This window comes from Gopherus flavomarginatus, chromosome 4 (assembly GCF_025201925.1).
Source record: "Gopherus flavomarginatus isolate rGopFla2 chromosome 4, rGopFla2.mat.asm, whole genome shotgun sequence".
Classification (NCBI taxonomy): Eukaryota; Metazoa; Chordata; order Testudines; family Testudinidae; genus Gopherus; species Gopherus flavomarginatus.
Genome location: NC_066620.1, coordinates 60,395,697 through 60,412,081, shown reverse-complemented (window position 1 = coordinate 60,412,081; position 16,385 = coordinate 60,395,697). Strand labels below are relative to the sequence as shown.

Here is a 16,385-nt window from a genome sequence, read left to right as displayed (position 1 = left end):
CGATCAGAATGGCGTCCAGCAGCTGCTGTTCCCTTCACAAACAGCCTTGTGTTCCTTCGACTCCCTCACCCTAATAGCGTGAGAGTTTGAAAATGACCCATGAAAACCCTTCATCATGTGGGGGGAAAGATTTTTAAACTGCTTTCAATTGAATACAGACTGCGAAGATGGTTCCTTCCAAGTAGGAACAAGGAGGCGACAAGGAGCGGATCACTGATTACCTGTTCTGTTCATTCCCTATGGGGCACCTGGTATTGGCCGCTGTCTGAAGACAGGATAGTAGGGTAGATGGACCTTTGGTCTGACCCAGTATATCCGTTCTTAAGTAAGTGAGATTTGAAAGGCTTTGAAATACAATCCCATAAACATTCCTATCTATAAAAAGGGAGAATTTACTCTGAAATCTGTCCTGAAGATAACAAACATTAATCAAAATCCAGTTAAAGTATTTTGAACAAAAAAAAATGCTATGAGAATGCTAAGATTATTTATTATACTCTCTCATAGTTGTTGCCACACACCCTTCCCCCGAAAACAAAAAACATACCTTGGCCGTAACAACTAATATGAACAAATGTAGTTTAAATCTGGCTTCTTGTTCAGCCAGACAAAAACACAAAGCATCATATTTTGATTTAAATGAATCATACTATAATTTAACTTTATTTGAGCAAAACAATTCGGCACAAAAGACAAAACATAGGTAAGGCAGATATGCTGCTGCAATTTAATGTTTTTTAAAAAATACAATCAAAAGAAAATTACAATATGTTGTAAATTTGAATAGAACTTTGTTCGAAGCTTGTCTAGAGGTTTGTTTTCATTTACAATGCAAAATGGTGGAGAAAGAACAACTGCAAAATCACTAGGCCGGAGGTCAGGGATTGACTACATTTTCTGAAGATTTAAGGTTTTTGTCTATGTTGCAGCATGGTCTGTGCAATTTCTTTGCATCTTTATTTTTCAGAATGAATTATAAGGTCCTCGTTTTCAATGAGCTCAGTGTGGATGAACCCTGACACCACAGGGAGCTCACTGCAGGACTAGAGCCTAAAAGAGGAAAGACAACGGGGATCCACTGATGGCATGTGCCTATTTCAAAAAACAATAGCTGAAAATCTAAAACTAAGACAAACCCATTTAACAATCCACCCTCCCTCCTACTCCCATCCTTTAAATCCTTCCGTAACATTCATTTCTGCTTTGTTGTTTACAAGTGTTACACTTCACTGGGAAAAAAATGCAAAGCTTCATTATTTGCATCAGAACCACAAGATATACTCAGGCCAAGAGTGAATTCTTACATTGTTACATTGAAAATCATGCATCTGAGGAAGTGGGTATTCACTCACGAAAGTTCATGCTCCAAAACGTCTGTTAGTCTATAAGGTGCCACAGGATTCTTTGCTGCTTTTACAGATCCAGACTAACACGGCTACCCCTCTGATACATTGTTACTGTAAACTATTATGTACTGTCTCATCCCTTGTCATCATCCCTATGGGACACAGACCTTGAGTAAAATTTTCAAAAGCGCTTATATGATTTATGAGCCCAAGTCCTGTTTTTAAAGGCACTTTTGAAAATGTTTTTGGTTGTCTTTTCTCATGTTTCTATAAAATGACTATCTGATTTACAGCACCCGTAAATATGGTAATCATGTTAATAGCTCTTGAAGATCTGGCTATGAGATGTGCATGGTTTTAATGGTGAACATAAGTCACTATACATTTATACTTGCAGTCTATAAACTACAATCAGAACAGGTTTCTGGGCTTTTCCGCCCCCCTCTTCTAGGGAAAACTATTTATGATAGAGACACATTAGTCATTAGCAATATTTTCATTGATTTTTTTTCCATCATATATAATTTTCCCCATGTTAAAGAAAGTAGATAGGGATTATTAAATGAGAGAGTATGAAAAAATTTACATTTGCAAGGAAGTATTTATTTTATGCTTCTTCTGACTGGATGTGCCTCAAAGGAATATAGAAGATATGTAATGAGTACAGTCAGGACCTGCGCTAGGGTTTTGAGCGCCCTATGTGGACAGCAATTTCGCCGCCCTGCGCGCTGGTCCCGCGGCTCCGCTGGAGCTGCCGCAGTGGTGCCTGCGGAGGGTCCGGTTCTCCGCGGCTCCGGTGAAGCTGCTGCAGTCATGCCTGCGGGCGGTCCACTGGAGCCGCACGAGCAGGCGACTGTCCGCAGGCACCACTGCGGCAGCTCCACGGGAGCTGCCTGCCACCCCCTGCGGTGGCGCCCTGACCCAGGGGACACCCTGGACTGCGGGCTGCCGCGGCGGCGCCCTGACCCAGGGGCACCCTGGGCTGCGGGCTGCCGCGGAGGTGCCCTGACCCAGGGGACACCCTGGGCTGCCGGCTTCTGCTGGCAGCTCACACTCCCTCTCTGTCCCAGCAGCAGCGGCTGCTCAACCATTTAAAAAAAATGTGGGGGCGCTTTTTGGCACCCCCAAATCTCGGCGCCCTAGGCAACCGCCTAGTCCGCCTAAATGGTTGCACCGGCTCTGGGTACAGTACAGAAAGGACTATGCATATATTTAACATGCATCCTGAAAAGCTGGTGATGCATCTGAAATGTACTTTTAGAAAATAATTGTTTACAGTGTACTGAATTATTATAATACATGAAAATTAATCCAGGTTTACATTTGGAAAGCTTAACTGTACTAGCAAAGCACTCCTAGAGTGCTACCGTGGTTGCAGCTTGAATTGGCAGAATTGTACTTTTGCAAGCATAGTTTATTTTAGCCCCACCTCTACTCATGCCCCCACCCCCTCCAAAACAACACCAGGTAAAAGAAACTAGACTGGCAAAAGTGTGGTTGTACAGTTATAACTGTGTCTACATTAGGGGGCTTCTGCCAGCACAGCTACATTGGTCAGGAATCACACCTTTTCACATCCCTGTTTATATGGATATCTGGCCTGATACAACAATTTGCAAGGCACTGTCCTAATAATCAGGGGAAAATATAGAAATTACAGAAGAAAAATATCTCTTAAATCATCTAGTCTACCTCCTGATAGGTAGAGGATTGATCTCTAGATTACACTTTCTAGTACTTTTTCCATTCTTGCTTAATCACTGGGGCTACCACCACTATTCGTGGGAAACTATGTTGCATTTTAATAGACCCCAATGCTCAAGACTTTTTTTCTGATATCCAAGCTATATTTTCTATTTCCTATCACTCCCACAGGATAATGGAGCAGCTAATACACAACTCAATTAATACAGGAGAGTAATATAATTAATGCCAATCTACATGGGTTTATGGATATCAGATTCTATCAAACTAACTTGGTATTTTTTTAATAAGATTGCAAGTTTGGTGTTGATGTAATAGACTTCTGTACCTTCCCCAGCCCTGAAGCTCGAAAGCTTGTACCTTCTGCTAACAGAAGTTGATCCAAATAAAATATATTGTCTCTCTCAACTTCTGTAAGGCATTTGACTTGGTACTGCCTGACATTTTGATTAAAAAAACTAGAACAATATGAAATTAGCGTGGCACATATTAAATGGATTAAAGATTGGCAGATTGGTCTCAAAATGTAATTAAAAACAGGGAACCATCATAGACAGGTGTGTTTCTAGTGGACTCACACAGGGATCAGTTCTTGGCCTTATGCTATTTAACATTTTTACTAATGACCTGGCTGAAAACATAAAATCACCACTGAAAAAGTTTGGTGATGGCACAAAAGTTGGGGGAGTGGTAAATAATGGAGAGGACAGGTCACTGGATTGCTTGGAAAGGTATGTGAAAGAAAACAGTATGTGTTTTGATTTAACTAAATGGGAATGTATAGGTCCAAGAACAAATATTTAATACTGGGTTCTTCAATCTATCACAGAAAGGTATAAAACCATCCAATGGCTGGAAGTTGAAGATAGACAAATTCAGACCGCAAATAAAGTGTACATTTTTAACACTGAAAGTAATTAACCATATGACCAGTCATGGGGGATCCTCCATCACTGATCATTTTTAAATCAAGATTGGATGTTTTTCTAAAAGCTTTGCTGTAGGAACTATTTTGGAGACTTTCTATGGCCTGTAAAAGCAGCAAAGAGTCCTGTGGCACCTTATAGACTAACAGATGTATTGGAGCATGAGCTTTTCTGGGTGACTACCCAGTTCGTCAGACTCTTTTACAGCTCTAGACTAACACTGCTACCCCTCTGATCTATGGCCTGTCTTACACAAGAAGTCACATGGATGCCTTCTGGCCTTGAAATCTATGAATCTTTTGATCAGTACTGGCAGATGTTTCTGCAGTATTTACTCTTTCCCAGTACCTAACAAGGAGATGACCCTTAATAAAATTAATATGCAACAATTATGTCTCAGGCATCCCTTGGTACAGTCACATTATATCCTATATTTAACTGGCCTGCAAAATGAGAAGCCTTAAAAAAAAGCTTGTCATACACACACCTCTGGACACCCCCCAACCCCCTCTAGCACACAGACGGTACCTCTCAAAGCTGTCATACACAGCCCCCAGGACCCCATCTTTCACCCTTGATACTCTCATAACCCTCCCCTACCCGCCTCAAAATACTATTTGAACACACATCAGACACCCCCGACCTCCTGTGCAGCCACCATCAAGTTCCCCCAACAGGCCTCCCACTCCTGCCACACCGAGCACCCCCCACCGGCGCGCGGGCCTTCCACGCAGCGGAGGGGAGGAGCGGCGCAGGGGGAGCGCGTCCCCGACCAGTGCGCCTGCGCGGAGCGGAAACACGTGGCCGCTGCGCCGCTGGCCTGGAGCAGAGGCCGAGCCCAGAGCGCTATGGCGGCGGTCGGAGCGGCGTGTGGTGGGGAGGCCCCACGGGCCCCCTGCGCCTTTTCCCCAGGCGGCCGCCGTTCCCTGGCGCTGTGCGGCCCCGACGGGCGCCTCCGGGTGTGGGACACGCCGAGCAGCCGCCTGCAGCACGAGTACGTGCCCTCCGCCCACCTCAGCGCCGCCTGCACGTGCCTGGCCTGGGCCCCGCCGGGGGGCCGCCAGCCTCCGAGCAAGGTACCGGGGCGGGAGGGAACGCGGGGCCGGGCCGGGGGTGCCGCCGCTGCCGCCCTGCACACCGCATGGCCCGCTCGCCCCACCCCCCGTCAGCATGTGGCTTCCCCGGGGAGAGCGGCCAACAGGCCCCGAGTCGGGGGGAGGCCCCCCCACTACAGCCGGGAAACAGCTCCCGTGTGACGGGGACACGGTCACGGGCCCCCAACCCCTTGCAGGCCTCCCGCCTCCTGTCCGCAGCACCCTGCCGGGCAGCGCTAGTACAGACGGGCCACCGGCAGTGCACGTGGGGCACCCACCTCCGCTCGGGCCGAGACTAGGGGTGGTGGATTCGACAGGGCCCCGTCCCGGGGGAGCCGCTCCAGTGAGGGGGGCTAGTTCGCGCAAGTCCTAGGGGAAGGGAAGAATTAGGTGAACCCAGTCCTAGGCTTGCCGGTCGGGAGAGAGGAGAGCATGGGATGAGGCAATCTTACCACCCGTCGTGTGTGCGCCTAGTGGTGAGGTAGTCCTTGGGTGGCCCAAGCTGATGTTAAGTGTCTCCTCTGGAGCGGTAGCAACACAGAGTTTACAAAAAGAACAGGAGTACTTGTGGCACTTTAGAGATTGACAAATTTCTTTGAGCATAAGCTTTCGCGGGCTATAGCCATGTCATAGGTTTCACCCCCACTCTGGACTTTAGAGTATAGATGTGGGGACCTACATGTGACCTTCCTAAGCTTAATTAGTAGCTTAGATCAATAGATTGCCACCTTCAAATGTTTGTGTCATCTGGAAAACTCTGTCTCCCCCCCAAAAAAACCTTCCCCTCCCTGGGTACCCTTCAGAGACTCCTCCACCAATTCCCTGGTGAACACTGATCCAAACCCCTTGGATCTTAAAACAATGAAGAATTACTCATTCCTCCTCTTCTCCCCCCCCCCCCCCGAGTCCTTGGTGAGTCCAGATCTGATCCCCTTGGATCTAAAAAACAGATCAATCAGGTTCTTAAAAAGAAGACTTTTAATTAAAGAAAAGAAAGGGTTTACAAACGAATTTAGTCACTATGTCTATGGGTCCTACATCTGTGTCTATGTATACTTTATATATATATGCCACAATAACACCTGTGGTGTCTTTCATTAGGGAGTTTCTAAGCACTTTAGAGGTGTTATTGAACTAAGACTGCCAGTCTCTTTGTAATGTGGGTAAGTATTTTCCACTTTTACAGGTTGGGGAGTATGTGTCTTGCTCAAAGTCACCCAGTGTCCAAAGCTAGGAAGAGAACTAAGGAACAATGACTTCTTGCAGTTCTGACATACCTAGTACAGTCCCATTTATCCAAAATGCTTGTGTAATCAAAAATATCTGTGGATCCAGATAATTGCAGGTGGGGAGAAGCACTTGGGTAAGCCTTTCTCACCTGTGGCTGTGATAGAATGATTTGGCTGATAGGTAGTTCTTCTGAAATAGGTTTGTATTAGCCATATACATTAATTGAACTGTATGTGTGTATAATAGCTGTAAGTATCCTTTGCTCAAAGAATGAATTATATTTGTAACATGCTGTCCTTCATATTAGCTCTGTTGGTGAGACACTGTTAAGGAGAGAGTAGTGGTATTAGGAATTCATACACTGTTAATTTATGTAAAATTCAGTCTCCCTTTGGGATAACATCTATCTCGCCACTTTTGCTCTTTGCAAGTTATTTATGGAGGGGAATTTTTCCAGGATTCAGGAATGATTTAAATAAGTATGACTAATATTCAGTGATTCATTCAGAGCAAGCATCTGGGAACTTGGAAATTTCAGGGTTGAATTTCAGAGCATTTCTCTTATATTTTTTTTACAGTTCATTACCAAACCAAAGGTGTGATCAGAATTAAAACAACAAGGCGCTAGCTCAGTTACATCCTGTCTACACTGAGATTTGAAGCCACCATCTCAACCATTTTGTAGGGATAAAAACAGTATTGAAACCTTGTTCTTGTTCAGAAAGTGCAGTTTCCCCCTGGCTAGTAGTATAGATAGGGTGTAACCATATTATAATATATTTTATTTATGTAACATCTGTACAAGGATTTCAAAGTGCTTTACATACTTGTTTAATTTATTCTGTGAGTGCTCCTGAGTATTATCCCATATTACTGATTAGGAAATCTGAGAGATTAATTGCCCAAGGACACAGGATTTCTGCGGCAGAGAGAAGTAGTTTAGATCTCTTAACTTATTGTCCTGTACTTTAATTTGCTCCGTTATAACAACACACTTTTGAAAGCCATATTTATCATTTGGTATCTGTGCTGACTGAAGAAACTGGGCCTGTCACACTTGGTGTATTGCATGTTGGGATACCATTTCATAGCATGGATTTGGTTTTGCCTGTCTGGATGGAACCAAAGTATGTTATAACCTATATTATAGCTTTCAGACATTGTTATAACATGGTGTCCTGGCATGATACAATGTGTACATGAGCTTCTTAAGCAGCTTTCTAGCAAGAACTGTGTTTGCAAATGGTTCTTCAGAAAAGGGCTGACATGTTTTAAAATGTCTGTGTAGGCAGGGCTCTTTATCTTGTGTAAGGAACTTTGTTGAACACTGGGCCACATCTTAGTGCTAATTATCTCTTAACATGTTGAACTGTGAGCATTACCTGAATTTCAGCATGTTCTCTTGTGGAACTGGTAACTTTTCGTATCTTGTAGTATGTATTCTCTGTAGCTTTGTAACTTGTTGGTTTGTGCTCAGATTGAATAAGCAGGGAAAAATAAAGCTCTGGTAGCTGAGCCAACTAAAGGATGCTTGTAACACACATTTTGTTTTCTTTTGTACTGGAAAGCTTTCTGTTTTCTGCTAATGTGTCATGCTTTAAGAACAATCATATGCCAGTAGATACCTCTAGGTGGTGTTTGGCCAGGTTCCATTTACACAAAGGCAAAGTATGTTCTGGACTCTTGCCACTTTAATGACGACCACACATTTTTTGGCCAATATGGGGATGAGTTGTAGAAATAGTGAGATCTTGAACTCTAATCCTGGGAATTCCTAGCTCTGTGATAGCTGCTTGGACCACACATCTCCCCAGTCTTTGTATATGTGCTTGTAGTGTGGGAGGTATTTTAGCTTTTGTTATGGTGACATTATTTTCTTAAAGTGCTGGTCAGTAGAAAGTCTCCCTGAAATAGTCCCTTATAAAAATCTACTTTTCAAGTGAGGCTGTTATGGAAAACCATGCCCTCTTAAAAGAAAACAAAAATCAATTTATTTTACCATAACTGCTTTAAATAAAATACTAATATTCCTAAGTCAAAATCGTAAATTAATTCTAAATATTTCTTCAATCTGTAGCATCTGAAAAAATAGTAAGACACTCATGTGGCAGGATCAAGTTCTGTGCCTTGCACACAAAAGCCTAGATGTTGTCTGGTATCAAAGGCGTCTTGATCCTGCAGTGAGCTCTGTGTTGGGTCACAGTGAAGTGAATAGGAAATATCGCCATGTGGCAATCATTGCAGGATCAGGACCTAAGACTGGTTTGTATTTAGTTCTATGGATATTTTTGGAAGGATGTGAGCGAGGGATTTTCTAGATCAATATCTAATCCTCGTGTTTGTTTAGTAGAGGGGTTCTCAAACTGGGGACCCTAGGGGTTGCAAGGTTATTACATGGGGGGCCGCGAGCTGCCAGCCTCCACCCTAACCCTGCTTCACCTCCAGCATTTATAATGGTGTTAAATATATTTAAAAGTGTTAATTTAGAAGGGGGTTCGCACTCAGAGGCTTGCTATGTGGAAGGGGTCACCAGTGCAAACTTTGAGAACGACTGGTTTAGCACCTTTTATTCTAAAGACGCCATACCCAAATGCGCTCATTAGCCAAGCTTTTGGGAGCATTTCAGCAAAGACATAAGGTAAGTTAAAAACAAGTTTCCTTTGGAGAACCTTTGCTACTACTTGGCTCGCTCATTCTGTGACATCAGAAATGATATGAGTTGATGGACTTAGGTAAGACTTGCTTGTATTTGTAATGTGTTCTGGAATATCTCTAGTGAACTAAGAATTTTGGGGAGGGGGGTAGGGTGATGGGAGAATGGAAGAATTTTAGATAAATTAGTAGGTGCTTCTGTGCTTATGCCTGGTTGCTTGCTATTTCAAGGAGAAAGGGTTTTCAGCACCCATCTGTACTTAACTGGTTTCATTTTTCCTTTGCAGTTCATCTTTAGTATGAAAGACTATTAGTAAATGCAGATAGCATTTAGGGTCTTCCGGTACTGTGTGGGCATCCAGTGTGAACATAGGCCTCCTCTTTACTGACCAAAGAACAGTGTTTAATTAAACACAGTTTTAATGTGACTGCCTCCAAACAAGTTTTAGTTAGTTGGTTTAATGTTCAGACCTAGTGTTAATCTAGATTTTAAAATCATGATCAACATGCATTAGACCTGGTTTGAAATGTTTAGTTCCAGGTATGAACATGCTTTGGGATGTGTGTTATAGTTTTTGCTGCACTCATGTTTTTGGTGCATTTTAAAAAACCCTTCCTTTGTCTCTGAAAATGAAGCCTGAGAGTATGTTCGTGACAAGCAGAGACCTCAGCTATCCACTTAGGTTTGGCTTTATGTGAAAACTTCTGGAATGGAGTTAAGTTTTTTATTCAAATGTCAGTTATTCTGATTTTTATTAAACTGGCATAGAGTTAATGTCAGCTAAAATTATTCTATTTTTGCTTCCCAAATATCTTACATTTAGCACTATGTCAAAAGTTTGTAGAGTACTGCAACTTCAGGGATGCAAAGTCTCTCTGGCCTGGTCCACACTACACAGTTAAATCGATTTAAACAGCGTTAAATCGATTTAACTCTGTACCTGTCCACACTACAAGGAACTTTAAATCGATTTTAAGGGCTCTTAAAATCGATTTCTGTACTCCTCCCCAACGAGAGGAGTAACCCTAAAATCGATATTACTATATCGATTTAGGGTTAGTGTGGACGGAAATCGAAGTTATTGGTCTCATTCCTTTAATGTAGCTCCAGAGTGCACCGCTCCGGAAATCGATGGTAGCCTAGGACCATGGACGCACACCACCGAATTAATGTGCCCTAGTGTGGACGCATAAAATTGATTTTATAATATTGGTTTTATAAAACCGGTTTTAGTAATTTCGATTTTATGCTGTAGTGTAGACGTAGCCTCTCTCTCTCTGTGTGTCTCTCTCTCTTTGTTGTTGCATTGTTTAAAATTTAAAACTTAAATGTGTACGCTTCCAGATGGCCTGCAGCTCTCATATCTTTGGGCTTGGGCACAAACTAATTACATGTTGCATGTCACCTATTGTAATGTAAGAGAGACACCTATGTAGGTGGAGCAGCAAGGCTCTTGTTTTAAGCCTACAAGGAGTCCTTTTTGGGCTTCCTGGTGCGATGCATTAGTGCAGATATCCTGTTCTGTAGAGGAAGCATCGTTTTGTGTCTTGTGGGTAGAAAGTTTTTAAAAATGAAATCTGAGATGAGATAGTGTCTACATAATGTACAACAAACTTGGCAGAAAAATATTTTCCTTTTGCCTTTGGGGTTGGGACTGCTTCATTCTTCTGAAGCCCTTAACTCTTTAAGTATGAACACAGTCTGACATTAAACTCTTGTGAGCAGAAGTGTTGTAGTGGTGATGGCTTTTCCTCCTCCTTTCTTTATGGTTTGGCATCCTGAGAAACTGAGTCTAGTCTCTTTCACTTACCTAACCGCCATCCCACCACACTTCTGGGCAAGGAGGACAGGCTGAAACTCTGTGTAGAGATTGTCAGTGGCTCTCAAACTGTGAGGGCAAGGGATTAAAAAATGGTCTGAGCATGGGAGCCAGGAACTAGGAGTTATAATGCCTATTCTAATACTGACTTCCTTTGTGGCCTTGGGCAAATCACTGTGTTTTCCTAATTTTCCTCATCTGTAAAATGGAAATAGCACTTTCCCCTCAGAGGAGTTGAAGATTTATTTAATGTTTGTAAAGTGCTTTGAAAAATGAAAAGTAGTAATGGTTTTGACCTTCCCCTTTGGGGATGAAGCATACCCCGTGTATTACCTTTCAGCCTGGCTCCGGGAATAAAGCAAAGACTAGAAAATGACCTTGGGGTTTTCTTCATGGAACAACACACTGCCACTATGCTGTCAGGATGATTTCATTTGATCTTTTAAAATTAGATTTTGAGCCGTAGTGGTCTAAATAAGACTCTTTGGGCTTGTCTACACTAAGATTTGTAATCCTGTTAGTTAACATGTTAAAAACATGATTGTGTCCTGTCTACATTAGAATTTACACACATTTGTTCCCAATTGTGTTTGAACTCTAGGATTATGGAACCCTTATGTGTGGAAGCAGACCAGACTAACTTGTAATTTTTTTTTTTTTAACCCCGCTCCCAATCTCTTTTCAGGAGGGTCCTCAGAGGAAAAAAAGGAAATCTGAAGCTGCACAAGCAGGCGAACAGTTTGATCTACTGGCTATTGGTACAGCAGTTGGCAGCATTTTATTATACAGCACAGTTAAAGGAGAATTACAGAGCAAACTAGTAAGAATCACATCAATCTTTCTGTCTATTTGTAAGGTCATATCTGTTGCTCAGAGGGGCGGGCTAAGCTAATTTAACAAAGTTTTAAATTCTGAATGGTTATGTAGTTACATGCATGAAGGGATATGTGGTATCCACAAGAATGTCAGAATAATTCTACTTCTAGTGTTGCTAGTATGTATAGACTGAGGAATTACTTTTTCTAGACTAGCCCAACATCATACGATTACATGTACATTTGTAATTTTTGAGTTCCTTTTAACTCAAAAGAATAGTAAGGATTTAGACACCATGAAATTCATCTTGGCTGTATTGCATCTTCAACAATTAGACAATATTCTGTGTCTGAGAATTAAAAAAAATGGCATTGGCTAGCATGGAGATGCTTCTTGCACTGGCATGTTGGATTTTCTATACAAGTGTGAATCACAGACTTAGCTTTCCATATGACGTCTTGTGTGAGTCCTTATATTCTCAGCATATGGTTTTCCCAAACCCATTCGGTGGTGGGTCCATCCTGCTGTCGTTTTTCCTTCTTATTAACATCACCTCTTCTGTGCCTTTTCATTTAGCCTTGAATTGTAACAAAACAAAGAAATAGAATGGTTGATATCAATGATAATATTTTGGAATAGACATATGAGACTGATTTCTTCCTCCTGGTTTTAGACTTACACTGTGCATCAATGCCCATGAGTGTGTGTATTATGTATGGGAAAACATTTGTGTGCCTTGTTAAGCTGGGTAGTGGTTTAGCAACATTGGTTTAAAATTGATAGGGTGAATGCTGATATTTTGCTGGTGACACGTCTTTATTTTACCCACAAAGTTCATGTTTTTGATGGGTCCACAGAAATGTTGACTATTTTTCTTGTTTAGGAACAGAATAGTGGCTGTCATTAAAAAAAATAAAAATAAAAAAAAAAAATTGGAATTGCAAGAACATTTCTCACTCTGTCATAACTGAAAAGTCATTTTTAGTTTTGAAATATATCAAATTAATTTTTTTCTCTGCCCATATTTAAGCATAATGCCTTGCTGTGATGATGCTTACTTGGTTTCGCTCATTGCTGACTTGCAGTGAAGACATTTTCCTCTTGGCTGTCTGAGCAGGCTGGTGCTAAATTAAATAGTAAAATTCAGTAAATTTACAGGAAACTCAAATTATGACTAAAAGCAGGTTAGCGATGCTCTTAGAAAACTGCATTAATCTTTTGGAAGAAGATCCAGTAACTTTTCTAGGCATGTGTTCACCCTCTCATTCTGGTTAGAACAGATTCTCAGTAAAATGCTGTTGCTGCTCCTTTGGTAAGATTTGAGTTCTAATACGAGGTCTCAGATTGTAACCCAGTACATTTCCCTCCCACACTGATAGACTCCCATGTTTGGGACACATGATGCCGGGATTATTTGATGACTTGACCAGTGAGCCATGTGATGGGATCCCGGGGGTGCAGCATGGAACTATGGGACCTTTGTGACCCTGAACTCTTTCCAATCTGGGCTGTCTTTCACAATGCCTTACTAGTGACCAGTAGCAAACATCTCCAGTTGTTGTTATTGTTCAGCACAATAGCATGTGGAGCACCACACCCAGCTAGATTGCATGAATGCTCCCAGAGTCACTCATGAATCACATGGAGAAAGGCACCAGAGCCAAATCTGTGCAGCTCCCAGCACGGCACCTCAGGAATACACCATCTTGCCATGCTCAAGATGAGCAGTGCAAATTTATTAATTGGTTCACCATTTCATCAATTGAAAACGGATATATACTAGCCTTTACAGAATGTGAGCAGATTTGCCACACACTTCACACAAACTCATTGGTAAAGATAAACAGTAAAACAGATTTAGTGACTACAAAAGATAGATTTTTAAGTGATAAGGAAAAAATTAGTTACCAAAAGAAATAAAATATAAGCACACAGTCTAAACTCTCAACCCTGTTAGACTGGGCAACAACTAGACTAAGCAGTTTTTCCTCACACCACTGGATATTGCAGTTGATAGTACGCAGATTTCACCCTTGAAATCCAGGCCAGTCCCCTCAGGTGGAGTCTTCAGAGTGTCCTTGTTGCTTGCAGCATGGGTGGGTGAAGGAGGAAGGGGCCACATGCTGGGCCTGTGTCTGTTTTGTACCCTCAGTTCTATGTTCTTGGGGAGTACTAGTCCAGGCATGTCTGGATGGGCATTGCTGAGTCTCCAAGTTGAGCAGTTCCCTTGATGTGGCCTCATGCAGGTGAGTCATTGTCAGGGTTCCCTCCCCACTCTGAACACTGGGGTACAGATGTGGGGACCTGCATGAAAGACCCCCCTAAGCTTATTTCTACTAGCTTAGGTTAAAAGCTTCCCCAGGGCACAAATTACTTTCCTTGTTCTTGGACGGTATTGCTGCCACCACCAAGTGATTTAGACAGAAATGCAGGAAAGGTCACTTGGAGTCCCTATTCGCCCAAAATATCCCCACAAGCCCCTTCACCCCCTTTCGTGGGGAGGCTTGAGAATAATATACCAACCAGTTGCCTTTAATATGAATACAAACCAGACCCTTTATCCTTGAGACACTGAAATCAATCAGGTTCTTAAAAGAAGAACTTTATAATAAAGAAAAAAGTAAGAGAAGCACCTCTGCAAAATCAGGATGGAAGGTAACTTTACAGGGTAATAAGATTGAAAACACAGAGGACTCCCCCTCTGGGCTTAGTTTCACAGTTCTAGAAACCAGGAATAAAACGCCCTCTTAGCATAGGGAAAATTCACAAGCTAAAACAAAAGATAATCTAATGCATTTCGAGTAGCTCCCTTGCTGGACTATGGTTGTTGATAGGTTTATTGACCCCTGTCCGGGTGTTGGTTACTTTCCTTGCTGTTGCCTCTGGGGAGCTAATATCTGGCTGGTTTCCCAACTTACATTCTCTTACATATGAAGTTGTGAGAATTGTGTTTATGGTTGTTCAGTGACAGCCATACAACACAATTCTGATAGCTTCATATGCATTAATGATATACAGATATGGATAGTGAAATGACTTCAAACTGATCATAACCGTTCCCCTTATACCTTCTAAGGCATGCTTTTTAGGTAAGATCACGATTATATAAAAATGAGGGATAGGGGGTTACAGGATGCTCTCCCAGGGTATCGAATGTCACAACCCCAACCTTCTCTAAAATCTCAGAGCTGGAAACCCTTCTGCTAGTGTCTCTGGTTTTCTTCCTCCTGCCTTTTCTCTTTCGTCTCTGCCCCTTATCAGAAAACTCCTGGTATAGGGTATCAGATTTAGCTGCCTTTCGAGATTAGATCGTGACATCCCCATTTTCTTCCTTGTTTGATCTATTTGAGATATTCAGTAGGGTGATTAGTTATGTCCATCCAGTTGTTTTCTAGGCCTGTGAGCTTGCAGCCATTTTGATCACTTGACGGACAGGAGAGGTGGCTGATGTTTCTTGCTAAGTCCTTGGGTCTGGTCTGGTGATGGCTCCTTCTGAAGTGCTGAATACATGGAACTGGCACTTACTTAGCAGCTTGCTTGGAAGGAAGGCTCTCGAAGTGTCCATCTGGGAGATATCTGTATCATCAGGGAAGAAGGCTAGCAAGATACATAATTTATTCATATAGCTCTGTTTGGGCTGTATTTATGTCGATGTAAGGAGAAGGGGGATGGTTTTCTTTATCTGTGACTTTAAATTGCTAGAGCACACTTGAATTCTCTCACTAAACCTTTTATTACTTAAAGAATTTTAAAGGTGTAACCACTTATATGTCTAGCATCTATCTAGATGCATGTGTGTGAGACCATCTTAAAACTGCAGTATAGTACCATCTCTCTGTTTTGAATGAATAACCCTTTTCATATTTTCCATAACCTGATTTAGCTCCCCAAAAGTGGCCTGTTCGGTATGTTGATTGCACAAAAACTCATTAGCCAAGGCCCATTTCATTTGCCCATTAGTAATTAAACCTTTGTTTCTCTTGTAGGATGGTGGTCATGACAATAGAATAAACTGTGTACGGTGGCACCAGGATAATGGTTGTTTATATAGTTGTTCAGAAGACAAACACATTGTGGAATGGAACACACGGACCTGCAAAGTGAAGTGGTGAGTGAGACTGGTGTGCAGTCAATAGTGTCAGCGTTACTTTTACACACGCCCTTCTTCCCCTCATCAAAGCATTTTGGTCAGGTCTAGTTGGAAGTACCATATTTTGCTATGCAAGGCGTTTGAACGCTGACCTTCATGCCAGCAGGAGCTGGTAGCCAGTCTTCTGTGCTGAAGGGAAAGCTGTTGCTCTGCTGGGCTTCTGAGGAGGACTGTTGTGGCTCTGTTAAGGGCATAAAAGATGCACTGTGTCAAGAAAATAATTGGGTTTGGCATTTCTTCAAAATCAATTTTAAAAAATATGAGACATTCTGGTCACAAGTCTCAGCAAAAAATATAAATTTGAACTCTCAGTGCTTGCTCAGGTCCATTCCATATTAGGTGAACACCGAAGAACACCAGTTATGAGAGAGGTAACTGTCTTTTATTCAGAACTGTTTTGGGGTTGTCTTCACAAACCATATTTCACAAGCATTTAATTTAGAACATGCTCTTGTATTATAAAGTAGGTCTATTGAAACTCTAAAATGTGCTGTGCAGTACACTGTCTTCATCTAGTATTTCACAGTCACATAGTTATGTAAATCTGTGTCAACCTATTGAAATGCTGGGTATTCACCATTTTTGAAAACCTTGACCTGTATCTTCTGCTGACTTCATTGGGTGTGCACTCATTGCTTCTGAAAGTC

At 42.1% G+C, this 16,385-nt stretch overlaps 1 protein-coding gene and 1 non-coding gene across 2 annotated transcripts in view; both read left to right on the top strand.

Moving 5' to 3' along the window:
• The first annotated feature begins 4,797 nt into the window (after positions 1 to 4,797).
• Positions 4,798 to 16,385, top strand: part of WDR43 (WD repeat domain 43) — a 35,132-nt gene continuing 23,544 nt past the window's right edge. The window contains exons 1-3 of the mRNA XM_050948529.1: positions 4,798 to 5,052; positions 11,458 to 11,592; positions 15,575 to 15,696. Coding sequence (XP_050804486.1) covers positions 4,825 to 5,052; positions 11,458 to 11,592; positions 15,575 to 15,696 — 485 coding nt within the window. The 5' untranslated portion in view covers positions 4,798 to 4,824. The remainder of the gene's footprint in view (positions 5,053 to 11,457; positions 11,593 to 15,574; positions 15,697 to 16,385) is intronic.
• Positions 12,628 to 12,705, top strand: LOC127050415 (small nucleolar RNA SNORD53/SNORD92). Its single transcript, XR_007774226.1, has one exon. It is a non-coding gene; the product is annotated as a small nucleolar RNA SNORD53/SNORD92 (small nucleolar RNA).